Source organism: Haliotis rubra, unplaced genomic scaffold (assembly GCF_003918875.1).
Source record: "Haliotis rubra isolate DU_JTF1 unplaced genomic scaffold, ASM391887v1 Scf471, whole genome shotgun sequence".
NCBI lineage: Eukaryota > Metazoa > Mollusca > Gastropoda > Lepetellida > Haliotidae > Haliotis > Haliotis rubra.
This window is the reverse complement of record NW_025767159.1, coordinates 817,255-840,025: the sequence shown is the minus strand read 5'-3', so window position 1 is coordinate 840,025 and position 22,771 is coordinate 817,255. Positions and strand designations below refer to the sequence as shown.

Genomic DNA, 22,771 nt, shown 5'->3' with positions numbered 1-22,771 from the left:
TGGATAAGTCCACTATCCAAGCTTTGGTTTGATCCTCATTCAAATGACACTATGCGATATACAGAAAATATCCAAATACACTCCTGAGGAAGGGTATTCAGGTGCTAGGTTACTAATATCTATTCCAAAGTTAAGCTATGGCAGTGAATTTGTCAAGGGTTTGTATCATTATCATTTATCCAAATGGTCATATCCTTGAATAATCAAGGATGCAAGAGCAGAAGTGGCTGCAAACAAATACATAAGGGTGACACAAACATTCTGATGACCGTAAACAGTTTGTGTACAATAAGTATGATACCACTTCAAAACAATACAATAATACAATATGATGAGTACAATACAATGCCCTGTGTAATGGCTGCATTTGAACTATGCAAACCAGCAGCAACAGGTTTCTGCAGGCATCAAAGTGACCTGGTATTCTCTGTTGATAAAAATGGAAAAGATTGTTAAGATTGTTCAGATCTGTCGTTAAGATCTGAAAGGGTTATCTCCATCAGTAATCTTTGTGGACATGGTGTCAGCTCTTAGGGATGATATGTTCCTTCCATTGCCATTGTTAAGAGACGAGGAAGTTCAAGAGAGGAATCAGAGCCTAGATATTTGAAGCTCTCTTAGCGCTAAGATAGTCGTAAGTTAATGTTAATGAATGGCACTTACAACTATCTTAGCACTAAGAGAGCTTCGAAAATCTAGGCCCAGGAGTTTAACTGAAAGGGTAGCTCCAAGAGTCATTGATGCAGACTTGAATGTGGTAGACAAACCTATTTCTGAACATTGCCATACCTAAATTCACGTTTCACCTGCTAGCATATAATAAACACTACAGTGATGACTCAGAGGTTTATTTGCACTAAAGACAAAACAAAATGCCTTTTAAAATACAATCTACAATACATATCAAGGGATGTTTCCTTGGCAACATTACAATACATAACACGGAATGTTTTCTGTGACATGGCAACAGTACAAAATATATGGGATGTTTTCTTAATAACATTACAATACATATCAAGGGATGTTTCCTTGGGAACAGTACAAAAGATATCGTTGGATGTTTCCATGGCAACAGCACAATACATACCCTGTGATGTTTAATGTGACATGGCAACAGTACAGTACATAGAACAGGATGTTACCTTGGCAACAGCACAAAACATATCATGGAATGTTTCCACGTCAACACAATAATACTTATACATGTACACTTAATATGGGATATACATATATGGGATATATATATATATGGGATGTTTTCTTGGCAACACTAAAATATATAACATGGATGTTATAACATGTTCTAATGACAACAATACAATAATCTGACTTCATGATCTGTGTCTGACTTAGTGCTCTTCTGAAGGGGGTTGGGACACACAACTGCACATGGCGCGGACCTACTTTTTTCCCCATAGATACATCTGTTGGAGGTAGTATTGATACTGATCTAGTAGAAATACATTTCAGTGAACATGCTCAGACCACATCACCCAGAAGGTAAGAGATCCTGTGTCAGGCTTTGAAATTTAGGAATTATGCAAAAGTTAGCGGATACAAAATGTTCAAGTGTGTAAATGGTTCTTGTGAATCCAACATGCAGTGTGGACAACTTATGGGAGTGAGTATTTTCACAGCCTCATCCATGGACAGTTTTCAGTAGTACACTCAAGTCTTCTTTGGCTGAGGCTTGAGAGCTGACATTTCTGCAGACAATACTTTTGTGACTTGAATACACTTCTGGGCTTCCTCCACATTCATCTTGCTGAGTGCCAGTTCAGCAGCCTGCCTCACGGTGGAGATTGGGTCGTTCAGCCTGACATGAACAAATGCAATATATTGGCTGTCTCATGTCTAATGTTCAGACATTTCATGATGCTGTCAGCAACTTTTAGCAGAAATACTGAAGACTAACAACACACACTGATATAAACATAGGAGAAATATAACTGTACAACTTGATCTCATCACAAGGAGAAACATAACTGTACAACTTGATCTCATCATAAGGAGAATCATAACTGTATAACTTGATCTCATCACAAGGAGAAACATAACTGTATAACTTGATCTCATCACAAGGAGAAACATAACTGAATAACTTGATCTCATCACAAGGAGAAACATAACTGTACAACTTGATCTCATCACAAGGAGAAACATAACTGTACAACTTGATCTCATCACAAGGAGAAACATAACTGTACAACTTGATCTCATCACAAGGAGAAACATAACTGTATAACTTGATCTAATAACAAGGAGAAACATAACTGTATAACTTGATCTCATCACAAGGAGAAACATAACTGAATAACTTGATCTCATCACAAGGAGAAACATAACTGTATAACTTGATCTCATCATAAGGAGAAACATAACTGTATAACTTGATCTCATCACCAGGAGAAACATAACTGTTTAACTTGATCTCATCACAAGGAGAAACATAACTGTATAACTTGATCTCATCATAAGGAGAAACATAACTGTATAACTTGATCTCATCACAAGGAGAAACATAACTGTATAACTTGATCTCATCACAAGGAGAAACATAACTGTATAACTTGATCTCATCATAAGGAGAAACATAACTGTTTAACTTGATCTCATCACAAGGAGAAACATAACTGTATAACTTGATCTCATCACAAGGAGAAACATAACTGTATAACTTGATCTCATCACAAGGAGAAACATAACTGTATAACTTGATCTCATCACAAGGAGAAACATAACTGTATAACTTGATCTCATCACAAGGAGAAACATAACTGTTTAACTTGATCTCATCACAAGGAGAAACATAACTGTATAACTTGAAGACAGTTCTCTATGGGTATACCTACCATCTGTTCACAATGTAGAAGACAGTTCTCTATGGGTATACCTACCATCTTTTCACAATGTAGGAGACCGTTCTCTATGGGTATACCTACCATCTGTTCACAATGTAGAAGACATTTCTCTGTAGGTAGAACTACCATCTGTCCACAATGTTGGAGACCGTTCTCTGTGGGTAGACCTACCATCTGTCCACAATGTAGGAGACCGTTCTCTGTGGGTATACATACCATCTGTCCACAATGTAGGAGACAGCTCTCTGTTGGTAGATGTACCATCTGTCCACAATGTAGACGACAGTTCTCCGTGGGTAGACCTACCGTCTGTCCACAATGTAGGAGACAGTTCTCTGTGGGTAGACCTACTATATGTCCACAATGTAGGAGACCATTCTCTGTAGGTATACCTACCATCTGTTCACAATGTAGGAGACAGCTCCTTGTGGGTATACATACCATCTGTTCACAATGTAGGAGACCGTTCTCTGTAGGTATACCTACTATCTGTCCACAATGTAGGAGACAGCGCTGTGTGGGTAGACCTACCATCTGTCCACATGGTAGGAGACAGCTCTCTGTTGGTAGATGTACCATCTGTCCACAATGTAGAAGACAGTTCTCTGTGGGTATACATACCATCTGTTCACAATGTAGGAGACCGTTCTCTGTAGGTATACCTACCATCTGTCCACAATGTAGGAGACAGCTCTCTGTGGGTATACATACCATCTGTCCACAATGTAGGAGATAGTTCTCTGTAGATATACTTACCATCTGTCCACAATGTAGGAGACAGCTCTCTGTGGGTATACATACCATCTGTCCACAATGTAGGAGACAGTTCTCTGAGGGTAGACCTACTATATGTCCACAATGTAGGAGACCGTTCTCTGTAGATATACCTACCATCTGTTCACAATGTAGGATACATAACATCTGTTCACAATGTAGGAGACCGTTCTCTGTAGGTATACCTACCATCTGTCCACAATGTAGGAGACAGCGCTCTGTGGGTAGACCTACCATCTGTCCACAATGTAGGAGACCGTTCTCTGTGGGTATACCTACCATCTGTCCACAATGTAGGAGACAGCTCTCTGGGACTTCAGGTATCCAAGAGACAGGCATGCACTTTCCCTCACCAGTCGATCCTCGTCCTCAATGATATTTATCAGCTTGTCAACTGTCTCTCGCTTCTGTTTGCCTGAGACATCAATACAGACATTGTAAGTCTGACATCAGACTAGAGCACTATATAATGGGCACAGACATATTCCTACAAAGGGTGACTGGTAAGTTCTGACCCTCACAAGACTAAAATATCATATATTTTTCATTATAATTGTCTTCCACACAAAGATTCTTTCGCCAACAATATTTGTTACCAGTTTCCTAGAAGTCCTTCTCTAGACTGTGCAAAAAGGTTCCCCTCAACTGCTAGGGCATCATCATGCAAGCCACAATGGGTTCCGGCTTGAGCTTTTATCATGTTTGGTCTGACAGAGTCACATCAGGAGAAGGAGGCAACTGCTGATGGGGTTCAAAGACAAACTGGCAATGACTGAGTGTGTCCCTGCATATCATGATGGACAAACATACTTGTCCTCATCTTTCCACATCTCTCAGGTAATAATGTCTTGTCATAATTGTCTTGGTGTAGCTTAATATGAAACATTTGGCATCACCAATAATAGAGAAGACAAAAACTGTTGATCAGCTGGTAGCATTATGACCTCCGTATTAAGGTATGCTAAGGATGTCATGGTGTACTGTCCTCCAACATGGAACACAGTAAACAGAACAAATGTTTTGATTGCTGCTGGGAGCCCAGGTTTTACCCACAGTCACAAATCATTGCAAGTGCCTTTCCAGATTAGCTTGAATTATCATGACAGACATCAAACGTTTTGTCAGAACAAGCTGATACTTTCTCCAATGCAACAGCGTTTGTGATAATGAAATGTACTCTCTCCCAGCAAAACATTGGCCTGCCAGTTATCATCGTATAATGGATTCTCTTGATCATTTCTGATGCTGCTTCAGTGACATGACTTCAACAACAGTCCACCAGATTGTGCCTGTTTGAGCTGCCCACCTCCACATGGTGCTACAGGGAGAGCTGTCCACCTCCACATGTTGCTACAGGGAGAGCTACCCACCTCCACATGGTGCTACAGGGAGAGCTGCCCACCTCCACATGGTGCTACAGGGAGAGCTGTCCACCTCCACATGTTGCTACAGGGAGAGCTACCCACCTCCACATGTTGCTACAGGGAGAGCTGCCCACCTCCTCATGGTGCTACAGTGAAAGCTGCCCACTTCCACATGGTGCTACAGGGAGAGCTACCCACCTCCACATGTTGCTACAGGGAGAGCTGCCCACCTCCACATGTTGCTACAGGGAGAGCTGCCCACCTCCACATGGTGCTACAGGGAGAGCTGCCCACCTCCACATGGTGCTACAGGGAGAGCTTCCCACATCCACATGGTACTACAGGGAGAGCTACCCACCTCCACATGGTGCTACAGGGAGAGCTGCCCACCTCCACATGGTGCTACAGGGAGAGCTGCCCACCTCAACATGTTGCTACAGGGAGAGCTGTCCACCTCCACATGGTGCTACAGGGAGAGCTGCCCACCTCCACATGGTGCTACAGGGAGAGCTGCCTTCCTCCACATGGAGCTACAGGGAGAGCTGTCCACCTCCACATGGTGCTACAGGGAGAGCTGCCCACCTCAACATGTTGCTACAGGGAGACCTGTCAACCTCCACATGGTGCTACAGGGAGAGCTGCCCACCTCCACATGGTGCTACAGGGAGAGCTGTCCACCTGCACATGGTGCTACAGGGAGAGCTGCCCACCTCCACATGGTGCTACAGGGAGAGCTGCCTTCCTCCACATGGAGCTACAGGGAGATGCCTTCCCCAGTGTTGCAGATATCTTCATCATTGTCATTCAACGCTCATGATTCATTACAAGCAACAACACTAATAAACGACAAAGAGCTGTAGGTCATCAAAAAGTTTGATCTAATTATGTTATTAAGGTCACAATATAAGGGTAAATGAGACTAGTAAAGCCATTTCAAGTTAACATAGTGTTTGAGAATATTGCACTGACATTGTCAAGTGTGTATAGCAGCTTCATTTATTTTGTGAATGCGACATTTCGCTTCAAATTCTCTAACTGTTGTCGAGTAGGCAAATTGAGTGATGTGCTCACACTATCTCTTCTGTTGGCTAATGGAGATACCCCCACAACATCTCATAACAGAGTGATCTCCCTTCAGTGTTTACAGTTCCAACTCTTGACATCTTCATACACCTCCCAGTACAGAAAGTTCTACTGTAAGAAGCTTACTAGTCATACCAACTTCCAGCATTACGTGGATGTTCACAGTGCTTCCAGACTGCAGTTCCTAGAAGGCAGGCTACCAACATAGCACAAGGCAGCCAACATGATTCAAGGACTACTTGCACCTATGTACGTAGAGCAGGAGGGATACCTATTGGAAACCACTGACCTTTCTTCATTGTTCTCTCACTGATTCATGGATTAAAGAATGGACATAAGTCATGACATTCAACATTGGACATTCATGGCACTGATGTAAGGCCTAAAAAAAAAATGTTGTGGTTCCAATTACCCGACCGACCCTTGAATTCTGGTGCCAACCCTAATTTTTTTAAGCGGATCGAATAACATTAGCTTTCAGATACCATTGTTTTTTTCCTGCACTGACAGATATCGGTCATTCTGATAGAGAAAGTGGACATGATGGCTGCAAGCTTGATTGATAAAACAATTATTATTAGTTTGTACTTTCCTTCTAATAAAAGTACATAAAACTGTAATTTTCTGAATAAAATTGATATTTTATACTTATCCTGACTCATGCTTATTGCTTGTCTCCCTTTTCTTCCGATTGCTAGTGGAACACTTGAATCCCCTTTTGAAGCTCCCTTCAAAAAAGCGGATGTAAAATCACTCACCAGGAGTCATCTCCCTTCCCCAGGTTTTGGCGGGAAAACGGCGCCACCTGTCACCATGCTCTTCACTCTCTCCGTATTTTACAGCCCGACACACTGATTTACTGGGAAATCCAGAGTGCCTTGAGGGGAGGTTGGGAGGGCTCACCTCATGAGTCAGGATAAGTATAAAATATCAATTTTATTCAGAAAATTACATATTTTTCCTTATCCTGACTCATGCTTATTACATGTAGAATCCGACGGAATTGGTGGTGGGTCAAGCCACTTCTGGATTCCTTAGTGATGAATTTACGTCCTATTTACCCCCCATGGGAACTTCTGATGGCACTGCTGCTGCTGCTGATCCTTACTTCCATCTTTTTCTGATGAGTTTGGGGGGACCACAACTTGTCAGATCTGCTGGAACGTTTCTACTGCTGACATTATGTGTGGATTTATGCAACTCCATCTCTTGATGCTTGCATCAAGTGGAGAAGCAATCCTTCTTCATGTATGAGTAATTCTTTTACAAGTACAGGGTTGATCACTCATGCTGGTCTGTCTTAGACGTGCGCATGGACTCTAAAGCTCTCCAGAACGTTGGCTTTGCAAGTCACGTGATAAAGGGGTGAGATCCTTCTCAGCGCCTTTGTGGAAACGTCAGTTGTGTTACCACAAGAGGTCCAATTGGTGAATTCCGGAGAGGTCTTCGGAAACAATGTCTCTGAAGTAGTGGTTGGCAAACACCGTCTCCGACTTCCAAAAGCAGCCTTCCATTATCGTAGATATTGAGCAGTTTCCATGTAAGGCAAGCGTAGATGCTAATGCTCTAACTTCAAGAGGATTGGAAGCTCGTGGAGGCTCAAGTCCTGCTGCCTTGTAGGCTCTAAGGATGATTGCTCTCATCCAGAATGATATCGTAGTGCGTGAGATCTCTGTGGGTGTCTCCGCCGATATAGGGATGAAAAGGCGTTTGAATTTTTGTCTCCTGTTTTTAGATCTTTGTAAAAGATTTTCAGTGCTCTGACTGGGCATAAGGATAGGTCGTGGATATCCTGTGGCCCAGGGATTGATGATAATGCTGGGACGTGGGACTGTCTGTCGGGTTGACCTGGCAGTTGATTCTTAGCTATGAAGTCCCATTTCAATCCCAGATGAACGATGTTGTGATGTGCATCAAACGTATACGTTCAAAGTCTAGAGCATGTATATCAGACATCCGTGCTGCTGTTGCCAAAGCGATCAGGAAGAGAGTTTCCTGTGTAAGAAACTCATAGGATGTCCTGTCTAGTGGTTCATAAGCATCACTGGTGAGAAGCTGTAGAACTACGTTAAGATCCCAAGCCGGCTCTTTAAACTTCCATTGTTGATCTTCCAATTTGAAGGAATGTAGTAAGGCCAGTATTTCTGGTACTTTAGTCAGCTTAACACCTGATTACCTGGTGATTACTGAGCTGAGGACCGCTAGGTATGTAGATAGCGTTGAACCTTTTAATTGTATTATTTGTCTGAGATGACAAAGATATTCCACCACTTGAGGATGAGTTGCTTTCATCGCTGTGAAGCCTTTTCTCAAGGCGTATTTCTCAAACTCTGCCACTTGTTGTTATACAAGGTGCGGGTAGATTTGCGTAAAGGTAGTGTAACTGCTTTCGCTGCTCTGGTGGAGCATTCTCCTTTCGTCAAGCAAGTCTTGATACACTCCATGTGTGTAGCTGGCACACTGTGAGGTTCCCGTGTGCTTGCTTGGTGTGCGGATGTATCAGCAGGTTCGGCCACTCTGAGAGTTGCAGTTTTGGACTTCCAAATTCTTGTGTGAGAATAGGAACCCACATTGTCGCTGGCCAGTAAGGCGCGATCAAATCAGTTGCAGCTTCCTCGTCTGCTTGATTTTCTGCAACACCTGTTATATTAGAGCTGGAGGAGGAAACGCCTACGCGTTTAGTCCTACCCCAGAGATGCTTGGAGCATCTGTTGCCCATGCTTGTGGATCGAGAATCGGAGAGACGAATGTTGGTAGCTGTTTGTTGAATTTTGTTGCAAACAGGTCTATTAGCAGAAATCTATTGTCTGTATGATGTAGCTAAAGGCTTCTGGATGTAACATCCATACCGTCGGGGATGGTTGTGTTAGACGAGACAGGGCGTCTGCTATCACAATCATGGCTCCAAGAATGTGGCATGCTCTTATGTAGATGTTCAAGTCATCTATTATGCTGAACAGATGAAAGCTGAGGTCTAGTAGATATCTTGACCTTGTTGATCCTTGTTGGTTGATGTAGAACGCCACTGTGTCCTTGTGGATCATCAGTTGTGCATTCCTTAGTATGTTGGACCAGTGTAGTAAGGCCTTTACTACTGCTTTCATCTCAAGCATGTTGATATGCAGATTGCTCCTGACTCAGCAATTGCTCCTCAGATTGCTCCTGACCATTTCCCTGCTGCCACTTCGTTATCGAGGTGAGCTTCCCAGCCTTGAAGTGATGCATCTACGTAGAGATGAGTGTTGCACTCCACTCTGATAAGTAGATTCCTCTGCAAATATTCGACTTCCGAGTCCACCATAGAAAATATGGTTTCAATCCGTCCGGTGGTCCGAAGGAGTCCAGACTATTGAAACGGGCATTTACGAACACCTGTAGTGGGCGCAATTTTAGTCTTCCTCTGTGAGTCATGTCTTGTGCTGACGTGAGAAGACTGAGTAGGCTCTGTCAACTTCGTAGTGGTAATGGAGAGAGTAGTGCTTGAGATACCATGACTTGTATCTAGACCCAACGATCCTCTGAGACGACCTTGTCATTCTGTGGTGAGATGAATCATCTTCCCAGAATCTGCTCATGTTCTATGCTGTAAGTAAGTAGACAGTGGAACCCTTGACCTGTCCGTAAAGGAAGTGAAGCAACGTCCAGATCTGGGACTGCCATCGTTGTGGAGTCTATATATAGTAGACTGGCTGCCGCAAGCAAAATTCGTCAAACGTATGTTGTTGCAATTCGCCGGATAAACAATCTGCTGACAGGGAAGGTCTCTAAATCCCGTAAGACAGTCAAATCACGCTGTACCCTGCTAACTGGACTGTAAATGAAGTCCTCCTATCACGTTGAAATGTTGTTTACAATCTGTAGACAACTTCCTGACACGTGAGCGATGTCCGACTTCTGCGCAGGGTGTTGTCTCTCATGGACCAATCAAAATGCAGCATTTTGAATCCTTTCCGATTCCCGCGATGTGACGTCATCGGTGTTGTAGGAAAAAGATCCTTGTAAAATCTTGTGCAGTCGTTGATTTCTTCATCAACACTCGGCCTTGTCCGTAACCACCCGAAGTTACACGAGTGACCACATGCATAGAGGGCTGAATGGTAAACACGCGAAAGATTCCGCCGCGTAATACAGATGTAGGTAGATTGTCTCCCTGGCTGCTGTGACTGTTCCTTCATTCCTGAAGATAATGCAGTCGTCATCTTATACAGATGATCAGTTGAAATTCCATACTTGCTTAACGCTGTTACTTGTAGACTGTATTCATCGGTCTCAATGAAGTGTCGTAAAAAAAACCTTTGTGTTGAATACACAAAGGTTTTTGTAGAGTTGATACTTGTAACTTCAGTGTCAGTTCTACCCCGGTAGTCGTTGATGATCTTGTAGTTCACATCAATCTCTGAAGCCTTTCATGAAGGGTTCCATGTGAAGTAGTGGGAATTCCCTGGCTTGGACGTCGGGGATATGTTGACTGTGGAACTTCATAGCCTTAACAAGGTTGCGCTGAAATTCTCCGGTATTACCTATCAAGTCGTTAACTCTGATCCGCGACGACGAGAGTGCCTGAAGATCTGCACGCAGGTGAATGATCTGTATATGGACATGAGTCCCTCCTGGACTCTTAAGAAGCATCTTTAACCTTCGTGAATGTGTAGGTTCTCAGCGTCGAGGAGTGTTTTTGTGCAGTTAATCCCGCTACCCTCTTCTGATGTAGATATATCTTTTTGAAGATCCTGAATCCTTTCTGGAGATCAGTCTGAAGATCTGCCTGAAGATCTGCATGATCGAGATGAGGGTCTCGTTGATAGCTCTTGACCTGGCTAGGCCGAAGAAGGTTCGTCTGGTTACTGTGTCTAACTGTGAGACAGGGTCGATAGGTGGAATCGTGAGTGTGTCTATATCATCATTCAACATCAAGTACGAGAGTGCTCTTCTAGTGTAAGGCGATCTGTATGAAGATCTATGTGGTGATCTGCATGGTGATCTGTATGGAGACCTGCGTGGTGAGCTTCGTGGCGAACCATACGTTCACGCGAACCTGCGTGTAGGTGAACGGCTCTGTCGAGGGTTGGAGTCTTGTGACGAATCTCTGTGCCTTCGCACGGGTGTAGATTCTCTTCTCCTTGGTAACGAACCCTTGTGTGCAGGTTTGTGACGAATGTCCGCATCTGAGGTAGATGACAATCTGCGTGGGTTCGGCGAACGTCTTGACCTTGAGTGTTCGCCGAACGTAACTGGTGTAGGCTCTACATTGGTAGGACTGCCAGATCTTCGTGCGGACGTTGTAGTCAAGCTGGCATCTTCATGTAAGCTTCGCAGGTTGTTGGTTCCCAACGGACGTGGTGTGCAGCTCAGTTGTCCTTCACTCGGGTTCATAGCAGACGTCGTCTTCGTCACAGCTCTCTCGCGTGCGAACCGTGTTCCATCAGATCCAACATCTGTTGGGTAAATTGCTGCATAAAGGCACCCGGGTTGAAGGTCTGCGTTGTCTGCTGCAGTGACGACGCATCTGAGATGGATGAGGCTTCTTCCGAAGGGCGTTGAACCTCTCTGGAGCCGAACGTCTGCGTTGATTGGTTGTCCTGCGTGGTCACGGTAGAAGATGCCTTCGTCTTCTTCTTAGTTGTGATCTGAGGGATGAGGATGGGTGGCTCATCGTAGACATCTAATTCCTCCAGAGGGACGATCTCAGCTGAAAAGGACCTCGTTTTCTGCGTTGCCCCATGTGGAGACTTTGACGAAGTCTTAGCTGCAGCTGACTTCTTCCTCTGGGAAGATGATGCCCTAGTCTTCTTGGACTGCGATGAGGAATTATCAGATGTAGATGACCTCTTCCTCGAGCCAGAGTTGTCTACGACAGCAACATCCTCTGTTGACGACCCCGGTAGACCACTGGGATGGTGAATCTGCGCAGACACCAACTGCCAGTCCTCTGCAGGCTTAGCCGGTTTAGACATGTCGTGTAAATCTCGTCTGGACCTGTCCTTTGCACGTCTAGACAGATAAAATGAATATTTATAAAATGCAATATCAGACAGGTGAAAACACAACTGACAACGAAGGCCAGATGAACATGCGGGCTTGCAATTAGGACATAGGTTATGTGGATCAACAGCAGACAATCTGTACCTACAACAAGAACAAGATTTCATCAATTGTAAACAATCTGAACAATCACGTAAAAACGTGATAAAACAGAGAAAATTGAGAAATAATTTCAACGATATTGTAGGTAAATGTTAACTAAAGCCTTATACAGCTAACTTAGAAGAAAGGCCTAAATAATAAAAGGATATAATGCCGTATAGGGGACCAGGCGCTCTCACAACCGCCCACTCGGGCGAATCAGGAGAGAGTGAGGAGCATGGTGACAGGTGGCCGCCGTTTTCCCGCCAAAACCTGGGGAAGGGAGATGACTCCTGGTGAGTGATTTTACGTCCGCTTTTGAAGGGAGCTTCAAAAGGGGATTCAAGTGTTCCACTAGCATTTGGAAGAAAAGGGAGACAAGCAATAAGCATGAGTCAGGATAAGGAAAAATAAAATAATTCCTACCTACCTACCCTAAAGAGGTGTTATCGGAACCATAACATTTTTTTTATTTGGCCTAAACAGCAGGGCCTGATCGTTGCTGTGTGCATTTCAAACATTTGTTAGATTAATGTCAATCTTGTCAGCTGACCAACCACAGAGACCACCTCTTTCTTCACCATCAGCTGCGCATACACTCGCACTTTACACAAGTTGACTTGTTACAGCAGCATGTTCTCTACTCATCCCAGCATGAGAGTTACACAGTAGCCATGGGGCTGGCAAGTGACGGTATGGAGTTATCTACTGACTTGACATCTACATATGGAAGTACTGATCACTTGTAGAAATGTTGAAATCATAATTAAGACAGAAGGCATTCCTTGCAACCACTTTAACAGAACAAATCATCTCAAGGTTGATAATGAAACTGATTCAAGTAATAAAAGTTCCACATTTAACTTTCCAAATTCATTGACAATGTACTTTGGAAACTCATCCAGATTAGTGTCATAGGCAGGGACCTCCTGAAACCACTCACCTGCTTTAGCCAGAGCTATGGCAGCCACGGCACGGATGTTTGGATCTTCATCATGAACAAGATCAGACAAACCATTCACGATCGCAGGAAAGGAAAACTTGCCTACAACACATGATTGGTTCACATTAACAACACACACTGGCACAACACATGACTGGTTCACATCAATACTAAACACTGACACAACAACACATGATTGGTTCACATTAATAACACACACTGGCACAACACATGACTGGTTCACATCAATACTAAACACTGACACAACAACACATGATTGGTTCACATTAATAACACACACTGGCACAACACATGACTGGTTCACATCAATACTAACACACTGACACAACAACACATGCCTGGTTCACATCGATAACAACAATGACACATCACTGACACAACACATGATTGGTTCACATCAATAACACACACTGACACAACACATGACTGGTTCACATCAATACTAAACACTGGCACAACAACACATGATTGGTTCACATTAATAACACACACTGACACAACACATGATTGCTTCATCAACATCAATAGCACACACAGACACAACAACACATGACTGGTTCACATCAATAACACACACTGACACAACACATGATTGGTTCACATCAATAACACACACTGGCACAACACATGACTGGTTCACATCAATAGCACACACTGACAACACATGATTGGTTCACATTAACAACACACACAGACACAACACATGATTGGTTCACATCAATAGCACACACTGACACGACACATGATTGGTTCACATCAATAACACACACACTGACACAACACATGATTGGTTCACATCAATAACACACACAGACACAACACATGATTGGTTCACATCAATAGCACACACAGACACAACACATGATTGGTTCACATCAATAACACACACTGACACAACAACACATGATTGGTTCACATCAATAACACACACTGACACAACACATGATTGGTTCACATTAACAACACACACAGACACAACACATGATTGGTTCACATCAATAACACACACTGACACGACACATGATTGGTTCACATCAATAACACACACTCACACGACACATGATTGGTTCACATCAATAACACACACAGACACAACACATAATTGGTTCACATCAATAGCACACACAGACACAACACATGATTGGTTCACATCAATAACACACACTGACACAACAACACATGATTGGTTCACATCAATAACACACACTGACACAACACATGATTGGTTCACATTAACAACACACACTGACACAACACATGACTGGTTCACATCAATAGCACACACAGACACAACACATGATTAGTTCACATTAATACTAAACACTGACACAACAACACATGACTGGTTCACATCAATAGCACACACTGACAACACATGATTGGTTCACATTAACAACACACACTGGCACAACACACACTGACTGGTTCATTGGTTCATCAATACTAAACACTGACACAACAACACATGATTGGTTCACATTAATAACACACACTGGCACAACACATGACTGGTTCACATCAATACTAAACACTGACACAACAACACATGATTGGTTCACATTAATAACACACACTGGCACAACACATGACTGGTTCACATCAATACTAAACACTGACACAACAACACATGCCTGGTTCACATCGATAACACACACTGACACAACACATGATTGGTTCACATCAATAACACACACTGACACAACACATGACTGGTTCACATCAATACTAAACACTGACACAACAACACATGATTGGTTCACATTAATAACACACACTGACACAACACATGATTGGTTCACATCAATAGCACACACAGACACAACAACACATGACTGGTTCACATCAATAACACACACTGACACAACACATGATTGGTTCACATCAATAACACACACTGGCACAACACATGACTGGTTCACATCAATAGCACACACTGACACAACACATAATTGGTTCACATCAATAGCACACACAGACACAACAACACATGATTGGTTCACATCAATAGCACACACTGACACAACACATGATTGCTTCACATCAATAACACACACAGACACAACACATAATTGGTTCACATTAACAACACACACAGACACAACACATAATTGGTTCACATCAATAGCACACACTGACAACACACATGATTGGTTCACATCAATAGCACACACTGACACAACACATGACTGGTTCACATTAAAACCACACACTGACACAACAACACGATTCAGATTAATAACACTGACATGACAACACATGATTTGTTCAGATTAATAATACACTGACACAATAACACATGATTGGTTCACACAAAAATCACACTGACACAACATATGATTGGCTGACATCAAGAACACACACTGACACAACAACACATTGATTGGTTCACATTAATATCAGAAACTGACACAACAACACATGATTGGTTCACATCAACACCACAATCTGACACAACACATGACTGGTTCAGATTAATACCACACACTGACATAAACAGATTAATATTACATACTGACACAACAACACATGATTGGTTCACATCAACACCACACTCTGACACAACAACACATGATTGGTTCACATCAACACCACACTCTGACAGAACAACACATGATTGGTTCACATCAACACCACACTCTGACACAACAAATGATTGGTTCAGATTAATATTACCCACTGACACAACAACACATGATTCGTTCTCATCAATAGCACACTGACACAACACATGATTGGTTCACATCAATAGCACACACTGACACAACAACACATGATTGGTTCACATCAATAGCACACTGACACAACACATGATTGGTTCACATCAATAGCACACACTGACACAACAACACATGATTGGTTTACATCAATAGCACACTGACACAACACATGATTGGTTCACATCAAAAGCACACACAGACACAACACATGATTGGTTCACATCAATAACACACACTGACACAACAACACATGATTGGTTCAGATTAATATTACCCACTGACACAACAACACAGTATTGATATATAATATAACAACTTTCATAAAGGAATGGAAGCCCTTATTGTTAGTAAGCTAGGCCGCGTGCTCACCCAAACTCTGTATGGTGGTGATGCGGAGAGTGCTGTCCATGTCGATCACTTCCCTGAGAGAGAGATAGGCAATGGCGTACTCCTCAATCCTGTTGTAGAAACAGTGTGGGTCAGCATTCATGTTGTTGCTGCATGCTTGGTTATACACGGACCTTGTCACTGTTTTCTTCAGGTCAAAGATATCCTTATACATCAGATTGACAAACAGTTTCTTCTTGTCTTCAGAATACTGCTCAACAATCTTGTCACCATAGTCAAGAAGAAATGCATCTTTGAAGTCTTTCCAAGTAACCTCTGATTTTCCTTCAAAATGCCTGTCCCAAAAGTCATAGCTGAGGCCAGATCCGGTCAGAGAAGCTGGTTGATTGGGAGGTCCATCTGTCGCTTCCGCCTCCTCCTCCCCAAGATCCTCTGTAGCAAACTCCAAGCCATGGGTAAAGTTGAGGTTTACCTTCATTCCATGTGTAGTCAGTAAGTCATCAGTGGTAGCACCCTCTCTTTCATGACGCAGGAGAATGTTATTGATGCACTCTATCAACTTGGGTACATTTTCTCTATATAGTTTGTCCTTGAAGACAAATATCCAGTTGATTTTTGCCAACATTAAACGCCTAAAATGAACATAGATTGAAAAAAAGAAAGAAAACTAGTCATAATTATATATTAGATACAATACAAGTGTAACAGTGATGTCACCACCACTCCAGACTTGTGTTATCACTGTACGGATCATCACAGTTCTATCACAAGACTCCCTGCTATATGATTCCTACATCAATGACTAAACTTAAGTCTCATAAAACAGGATATGGGGGCAGGTATGGGGTAATATGCAGTCAATATCTTCTCTATAAATCTGTATAGAGGATATATAATGAGTGCTCATGTCATAGTATGTTTACGACACGAGTGCCTAAATGTTGGTATTTCCCAAGCTAGAGCGAGGGATACACCGATATTTAGGCATGAGTGTCGTAAACATAGTATGACATGGGCACGAATATAATGTTCTATTTATTACCAAAGTCGTAAAATTGAGAAAAATAAACCTAAATCAACTTTCAAACATAGGCTGGCTACCCGCCGTCGCCACATTGGAACACAACGTCATAGAAGAAACGTGACATCATGTTGTATTTTGCCCTTGGGCATCATATGAAAAATATGAACCCTGATTTTTTCACCCTCATAGGTAATAAAGCACAATATTTCAACCTGTATATTTGATGTTTGTAGACCACATTAGTCAATATCACCTCTATAAATCTAGTACAATATTTCAACCTTATCTGTATATGTGAAAATATTTCAACACACAGAGAAAGAAAAAAGAGAGAGAAAGGTTTAGGCTGACAGAGCTGTGTGAGGATACACATTTGCTCAATCAATGCACTATATGATCAATGTTGGTGATGTGTGTCACCTCACATAGGTGAAATGCTGTACTCACGTTCCACCACTGAGAACTGGAGCTAGGTCCCGGTATCTGCCCAGTCCAACTGGGAACACAGCAGAGTTTGAAATGTAGGCCAGGGCCAGTTCATCATTCAGCTGCTTGTCAGATGCAGATTCCTTTGACAATATTGGCAGGAAGGCCTGTCATCAGAAGGGAAATGTCTTGAATGGATGAGAGAGCACAAACATCACTGCCACTAAGAACGTTTAGTTTAAAAAGGAAGGTGTTATCACTAACACAACAGGACTGCATGAGGACCAGTATGTCAAATACAGAAACCAGATGATAACTTGACAAAAACTGTATCAGTGTGGAAATTCACTGAATCATGTTTAAACAAAACCAATGACAATTTAAACTAGAAAGTGTTTTTCTCGTAAAAACAGATGTCTCCCCCTTCCCCCAATACAAAGTTGAGACCTCAAACAATTCATTTGATTCCTTCAATTTCAAAATCTCTAAGTATTAAAATTGACAATAAAACTCTAAAAGGCACATTTACATGATATCGAGGGGCAGTATAGCAAATGTGGTGAAGATGGGTCCATTAGTTTCAGAATTTCGCTCCGGAGAGGAACTTTACCCTTCAAAAAGATGAATCCAGCTTGTTGCCATGAAAACAGAAAAAAATGAAATTGAAAAATAATTCAAACCCCCAAAAGGCACATCTACATGATATGTAGAGGCAGTATACCAAATTTGGTGAAGATTGTTCAAGTAGTTTTAGAGTTATGTTCTGGAAACAATGGGAACACCAATGCCAATGCCCTTCGGGGGAGACATAATTATCGAGGGACAGAAGCTACATGTATTGCCATAAAGATGAGGGAGCACTGCAGGTATGCCTACCTGGAATCAAAGCAGGCACACTGAAACAGTAACTCAACTCATTCATTCCTGTCAGTCTATCATAACAGGTCAATAAAAAAAAGTGAATACTTTAACAATGAGAACCGCATTACACTAATATCTGAAAGGCCATCCACGGGGAGACACCTTGTATAACTATACTGGTAGAGTAAGGCCATGTGTCTGGTGACACCTTGTATATCTATACTGGTAGAGTAAGGCCATCTATCTGGTGACACCTTGTATAACTATACTGGTAGAGTAAGGCCATGTGTCTGGAGACACCTTGTATAACTATACTGGTAGAGTAAGGCCATCTGTCTGGAGACACCTTGTATAACTATACTGGTAGAGTAAGGCCATCTGTCTGGTGACACCTTGTATATCTATACTGGTAGAGTAAGGCCATCTATCTGGTGACACCTTGTATAACTATACTGGCAGAGTAAGGCCATGTGTCTGGAGACACCTTGTATAACTATACTGGTAGAGTAAGGCCATCTGTCTGGAGACACCTTGTATGACTATACTGGTAGAGTAAGGCCATATGTCTGGAGATACCTTGTATGACTATACTGGTAGAGTAAGGCCATCTGTCTGGAGATACCATCTGTCTGGTAGATACCTCTGTATAACTATACTGGTAGAGTAAGGCCATCTGTCTGGAGATACCTTGTATAACTATACTGGTAGAGTAAGGCCATCTGTCTGGAGATACCTTGTATAACTATACTGGTAGAGTAAGGCCATCTGTCTGGAGACACCTTGTATAACTATACTGGTAGAGCAAGGCCATCTGTCTGGTGACACCTTGTATAACTATACTGGTAGAGTAAGGCCATCTGTCTGGAGACACAGTGTATGACTATACGTTTAGAGTAAGGCCTGGTATAACTATAGAGAACTGTGCTGCCATACCCTGTTAAGAAAAGTACATGACCACTTGCAGGTCAGATTTTCCAACTAAGAAAAATTCTGATAGACCCTGAAAACATGCAAGTCCACATAGCAAAGTCTATGGAATCAACATTACGCTTGCCAAAACATACAGGAAGTGAGTTGATTTTGAAGTCGCTTTGAATACTTTTTCATTGACATAATGGTGTATAAAACAAGATGACCATGTTATGTCCATTCAAGGGTCATTAAATATGTAGGTAATCATCATGTGTGAATTGGTATCTAAAGTCCCCCAAATACTTCTACAGGGTTCCAGATAACCCTGGGTGTGTGGGTGTACTTACCTCTCATATTGCAAGTGGAGGTGTACTGAGAATTTTGAAGGAGTACTGACATATTTTTGTGTGAGCGAGTTGGGGATGTGGTTTGTTATTTATAATATTAAACAACTTTTCAGCTATTAAACTTCATATATGTTAGACGTACAAAGGTATTTATGTGCTTACATGATACGCTTGAAATCTTATATTATGTCGTACTTCATTGATTTTTAGGAGTACATTACCCCTGTACGCCCCTTATCTGTAGCCCTGCTTCTAAATGTTCAGTGGTTACCTTGCATCCCAGAATTGCCTGACTCTTCAGTTGCCCAGCCTGTTGAGGGGGAAGTGAGGGGCTGGCATACCAGACAGATAACTTGGCCTCCCTCAAAGCATCTGCCAAGAAATCTCACAACGTACATATATATCTGATGGATGTATAACATTTTCTGACAATTCTCATTGGATACAATTTGTTGCACTTCCCAACTTAAACATCTCTCATTTGTGACACTTCCCATATGAAACCCTTTTTCACTGGTTACCCTTGACATTGTGACACACCCTGTTTGGTACACATCACATCCATAACGTGTTTGAGTAGCATTTTAGATACAGATCCTAGTACTGTTGTCATTCCTGCTTGAAGTCCTTATCTATAAAGTTTGTATATATTGTACATGACATCCAGACTGAGATAATCTCTGCAACGTGATCACCACCAATTGTGAAACTGATTCCTCTTCTGTGTGGATATACTCTTTAGTGAGTAAACAGGATTCATTTACTGTTGTTTCTGTGTGTAAAGAAATACTTGTGCATATCAAAATACATATAATAATAATTACAAAGATTCATTTTGAAAAAGTATTAGAAGAATTTCAATGGCTGATGACACTCACACATAAACATGTCTTCATCCCTGTCCTGTATTGGGAACAACACTCACTTGTTCACTCTCAATAGTCCACAATAACAAAAGCACACAGCCAAGAAACGTGTTCATCATGTAGCAGGTGGGAATGATTCACTGATTATTTGGAGTACATCAATATCCCAAGATATGAACTAAATAATTTGTGCTTACAGAGTTACACGTATGTGGTATCAGCTATTCTAGTATGAACTGTACAACCCTAAATGGGCCTCTATCCCCAACAGGGCCCCAGTGCTATTTATAGCGTAAGGGGGAATAACTCTCATTGCCCATGTTCTAGTCAGTTGAGAGCACATGGCCACTGCCTTGCCATGCTTGTTATGTAAGCCCATCTTGAGCTAGAATAAACCCACATACTTCAGTGATAGTTGTCCTTCATATCACCACAACGTATGACCTTGAAAAAACCCAGAAATTTACCCAATGCATCTGAACTCTTTAGATGTTCATGCATATCTGTGGGTAAATGAAAAAAAATGTATTTTTAGAGTAAATATAAAAGTTTTTCCTTATCCTGACACATACTATTTGATTCTCTCTCCCTTAACCAGACATACACTGGAAATGTTCTGGGTTAAGTTCCCCCAAAACAGTAAAAACATCTCATCTGAACACATCCCAACATCTGGCCCCGATTTCTCGAAACAAACTTAAGTTTTTACTCAAATTTCAAACTGAGTTTGACAATTTGAAAGAGATGAATTTTTAACTCCGCTGCATTTTGAAAATAAAAATGCCAAAAAAACTTAAGTATACTATTCATCAAACTCAAATTGTCTAGTATGCTTGAGTGTAATATCGATTTGAGTTCATTCTGGGAAATGAGTTTTCTCAATTTGAGTAAAAACTCTGACTTAAGTCAAAACTCAGACTTAAGTTTGTTTCGAGAAATCGGGGCCTGGACTTGCACACCGGCCTCTCATGTGACCAGCCAGTGACTGTCACTCTCTCCATTTTAGAAACTTCCAAATAGTTAAAAATGTAATTAGTTGAGAGTGGTGATGGTTGGGAACTAAGGAGTGTATGATTTAGGATAGGTATAAAAAGATATCCTGACTCATACTAATTGCTTGAATCCGTCGGTAGGTGGTGGGCAGCCACCGAAGTCAGATTTTATGTACTGTTCATATAATCCCTTGGGAACTTCCGGGTCCCGGTCTCATACTCTATGTTTATATATAGAACAGTTTTTCATGAAGAGATGGTGGGTTGTAATTAAGATGAAAAAAAATAAAATGAATTAACGATCAAATTGAAAAAAAATATATCAATATATATAGATATGATGCATAAAGGGCCTAAAGAGATCATCCAAGAAAACTTATGTGAAAATGGAGAGAATAACAGTCACTGGCTGGTGAAGATATGTGGCCGTGGGGTGAGTTCAGATGAGATGGTTTTCCTGTTCTTGGGGAATATAACACAGAATGTTTACTGTATCTCAGGCAAAGGTAGAGAGTAGCAAATAGTATTAGCCATTGTAAATAAAAATAATGACTGATGTCATAACAACGGTATCTCTGTGTATATAATTTCAAATAACATACATAGCAAACTGGATCATGAAGTCCTTGAAATGGTGGCTTGAAGTACAACAAACATGGCCACTCTGTTGATTTCAATGGCCTTATTTTCCCCCCAGATTGGGTAACTTACCAGCTAACTTCCTGACAAAGTTTATGTCACAGGGGCAGTACGCAATGACCACGTCTTCCACACTGGGTGCTAAGCTCGACATTTCACTTTCTGTCTCTTCAATACAAAGTTGCTAATGGGTCTTGAGTTGGCTAAGCAACTTGCTACTGATTTATTGCTGAATGACGTCTTGAGGCTGGATATCTGTAGATACAGAATGAGTCACTGCACCACGTCTTGAGGCTGGATATCTGTAGATACAGAATGAGTCACTGCACCACGTCTTGAGGCTGGATATCTGTAGATACAGAATGAGTCACTGCACCACGTCTTGAGGCTGGATATCTGTAGATACAGAATGAGTCACTGCACCACGTCTTGAGTCTGGGTATCTGTAGATACAGAATAAGTCACTGCAC

General features: G+C 41.8%; 1 protein-coding gene across 1 annotated transcript; it reads right to left on the bottom strand.

The window, feature by feature from the left end:
- Nucleotides 1-832: 832 nt before the first annotated feature.
- LOC124290711 lies at nucleotides 833-22,765 on the bottom strand. The gene is made up of 7 exons (XM_046727514.1): nucleotides 22,374-22,765; nucleotides 20,076-20,176; nucleotides 17,706-17,851; nucleotides 16,256-16,866; nucleotides 13,149-13,250; nucleotides 3,915-4,050; nucleotides 833-1,816 (listed from the first exon to the last, which is right to left on the bottom strand). Exons 1-7 carry the CDS (start codon nucleotides 22,453-22,455, stop codon nucleotides 1,669-1,671), a joined length of 1,326 nt encoding a protein of 441 aa, XP_046583470.1. The 5' UTR covers nucleotides 22,456-22,765; the 3' UTR covers nucleotides 833-1,668.
- Nucleotides 22,766-22,771: the final 6 nt, after the last annotated feature.